Below are 2,854 nucleotides of genomic sequence, written 5' to 3'. Positions count from 1 at the left end.
GAAAACAACCTTCATTCTATCTCTAAATAACTTGATTTGCATCAGTCAAAGACCAATACAAACCGATAATCATATAACTGCAACTACTTCACCAAAGCATCATCCAATCGAAATCACCAAAGCTACAAAGATAAACAAACGACATTTCAATCAAAAGAAGCTATCTTTCCCTTAATTCTACAGTTCCTCAGTCCCGTAATTCTACAGTTCCTCAGTCACCAGATTACCAGGGAGAACAAAAACGTCGACAATCACTGCTTCCAACACACTATTCAAGGACAAGAATTCTTCTCGTAAATGGAATCAATGGTCATAGTGTTCGAATGCTTCCTTCGCTGATTCTTCTTTGGCAATTGCTTTACTCATTCTGACATTTTCTTCACAGGCCTGTCCTTATTTTGCTCATGCCATGCGTAATCAAATCAACAAAAATTCCAATCATATCTAAATCCCAAACATTTCATCAGCAACCAAACACAAACCGAAAGCCAGAACCTAATTCGGCTAAAAACCCATACCTGTGAGAGATCGGAGAGCAAAATCGCCGCTGGAGTAGGCGCTGCAGGTCTTGACAATCCGAGAGGAGATCCAATTCCAACTGGGTCGGACGGTCTCCGCCCCATTTCCTTTCGGATCTGAATCTTCGTCTGTTTCAGGCGAGAGAGCAGACCTGGCGTAATTAATGAATTTGAGGAAGGGGTCTTCTTCTTGTGGCTGCGGATTACAGTCTGGCGAGTCGACTAAGTTCATTTCCACCGAGTTCACAGTAACCCCGACGAGAAAAGGAACCAGAAGCTGGTGGTCTGCAGGAAACGGAAATTTCGGTCGGGTCTTCTTCCAGGTCGCTGGTTCTCGAGAATGGGTCGAGGTGTCTTGATGCTTCTCTGTTTTGGGGTGTTGGTATTAGGTCAGTGGCATACACGTAAATATTTCATCAAATTGAGCATTTTGGTCATTTTTCATTAAAATTGGGAGTCAGACTTGCATCATTTGGCTTTTTGGCCTGAGCTCATGTCCTTATTTGTATAAATCTTTTTGAAAGTGAGTTTTCTGTGTTTACATAATTTAGTAAGTTATTAGATTTATTTTCGACAGAGATAAACGGCAATTATCTGTTGGAACTTGTAGGACTTTAGTCCCACATAGAAGAAAGGATTAAGGGTGATCACCTTAATAAGGTCATATCCTTGCAATCAATTAAATGGATGACAAGTTTTGATATGGGTTTTGGTGGCTTTGGTGGGCTTTTCCCTTTGGGTTTCCCATAGGAATAAGCATATATATAAAAGTCATAGATGGGTCTTGGGCCTTAGGGCTCTTGGGCTCGGTTTGATTAAATCTGGTTTTATTTTTTGAATCAGTATTCAATTTTCGGATAAATGCAAACAGTTGCAACGGATGAAATCAAACGACGCCAACTGCCGACACAATTGTTCGCGTTAACCTCTATTTATGGACGACCTTGGGTCGTCATTCATCCATCGAAAAATCTTCTTCTTCTTCTTCCTCCTAAATCGTTTCTTAGAAAAGCATAAAGTAAAATTCGCCAGGGTCAAGTTCTTGTGCAGATAGTTGTATCCTCTAGATAGACGTCCGAGAACTACAGCATGAGTAGGGGCGAATTTCCGTCTTAGGTCACTGCGTTGCAGGCCTCTATCTGATCAAGTTAGTGACTTTAATTTCTGTTCGAAACTAATTGATTTTTATTTTTGTTTATTAGTTGATATATATATACGAATATGAACAAAATATATATATATATATATATATATTTTGTTCATATTCGTATATATAAATATCATGTTCGTACAAGCATATACTGATTGGTTCTAACATTATCAATTATACAATTTCTAATAGAGAATGAAATAGGATGTGTATTTCAATCATAATGGGATTTTTCATTAAGTTGTCAGTTTGTCACCGATATAAGCCAAGATATTACAATCATAAAAATCTGATGGGAACCCGATGAAAAGAACAGTATGAGATTTCAAGCAAGCGTTCAATTGGGCCTGGGCCGGGGCGTGGCCCATTCTACCCGAAGGATGAGATTGTCATAACCATACCCATTGAGTTTGTCTATGGCTCTTTGGCCGTGTTCCTTGTTGAGAAAGTTAACAAAACCAAATCCTCTGCTAACTTGGGTGTCTCTCTCAAGAACAACATGAGCACGGCTTATGGCACCAAAAGGACTGAAAAGTTCATGCAAATCGGGGTCCCGGGTATCCTCCGAAAGGTTGCTGACCCGAACTGAATTTTCATCATTCCTCAGAGCCCTCTTCACTCCTTCTCTCAAACCCGGAGGAACGTATGTACCAATCTTGCTAGTTGTGGCTGCCTCGGATGAGCTAATATCTTCGGAACTCTTCTGGGCAAGATCTTTGTATGGGCACTGTGCAGTCCAGTGGTCACCTTTCTTACCACAAGTCCTACAAACCTTGAGAGTAGTATTGCCTCCTCCATTACCACTAGTACTCTTTGGTAGTTCTTGTGCCTTGTTGGCGCCAAGAGCCTTGGGGCGTTCGAGCATGATCTCCTCTTTGGAAACCGCTGTCAGATTGGCACCGGCGTCTTCATTGACGGCACCACCAAATTTTGGCCAGGAGCGCCGCTCCATGGCCGCCTTACTCATGAGGCGAGATTTGGTCCTGATGGTGGTGGTGATCTTGACCTTCTGACCCTTTTCATTGAATTTGTATTCAATCACCTTCTTCATCCCCTTCTCGTCGGGACCAATCACCTGCTTTGGCGGCAAAAGGAGGAGGTCCAACTCCTCCTGTCCGTCCTCCTCATCGATATCTGCCCACCGGGGCTTGGCCGGTTGGGTAGCATCACCCGATCCTGGTCTCAT

General features: G+C 42.3%; 1 protein-coding gene across 1 annotated transcript; it reads right to left on the bottom strand.

Moving 5' to 3' along the window:
* Positions 1 to 2,005: 2,005 nt before the first annotated feature.
* Positions 2,006 to 2,854, bottom strand: LOC133731358 (uncharacterized). The gene has a single exon (XM_062158770.1). The coding sequence runs from the start codon at positions 2,852 to 2,854 to the stop codon at positions 2,006 to 2,008; it is 849 nt and encodes a 282-aa protein (XP_062014754.1).

The sequence above is a fragment of the Rosa rugosa genome, chromosome 1, assembly GCF_958449725.1.
Source record: "Rosa rugosa chromosome 1, drRosRugo1.1, whole genome shotgun sequence".
Taxonomy (NCBI): Eukaryota; Viridiplantae; Streptophyta; class Magnoliopsida; order Rosales; family Rosaceae; genus Rosa; species Rosa rugosa.
The sequence above is the reverse complement of the archived record's forward strand: the minus strand, read 5'-3'. Positions and strand labels throughout refer to the sequence as shown.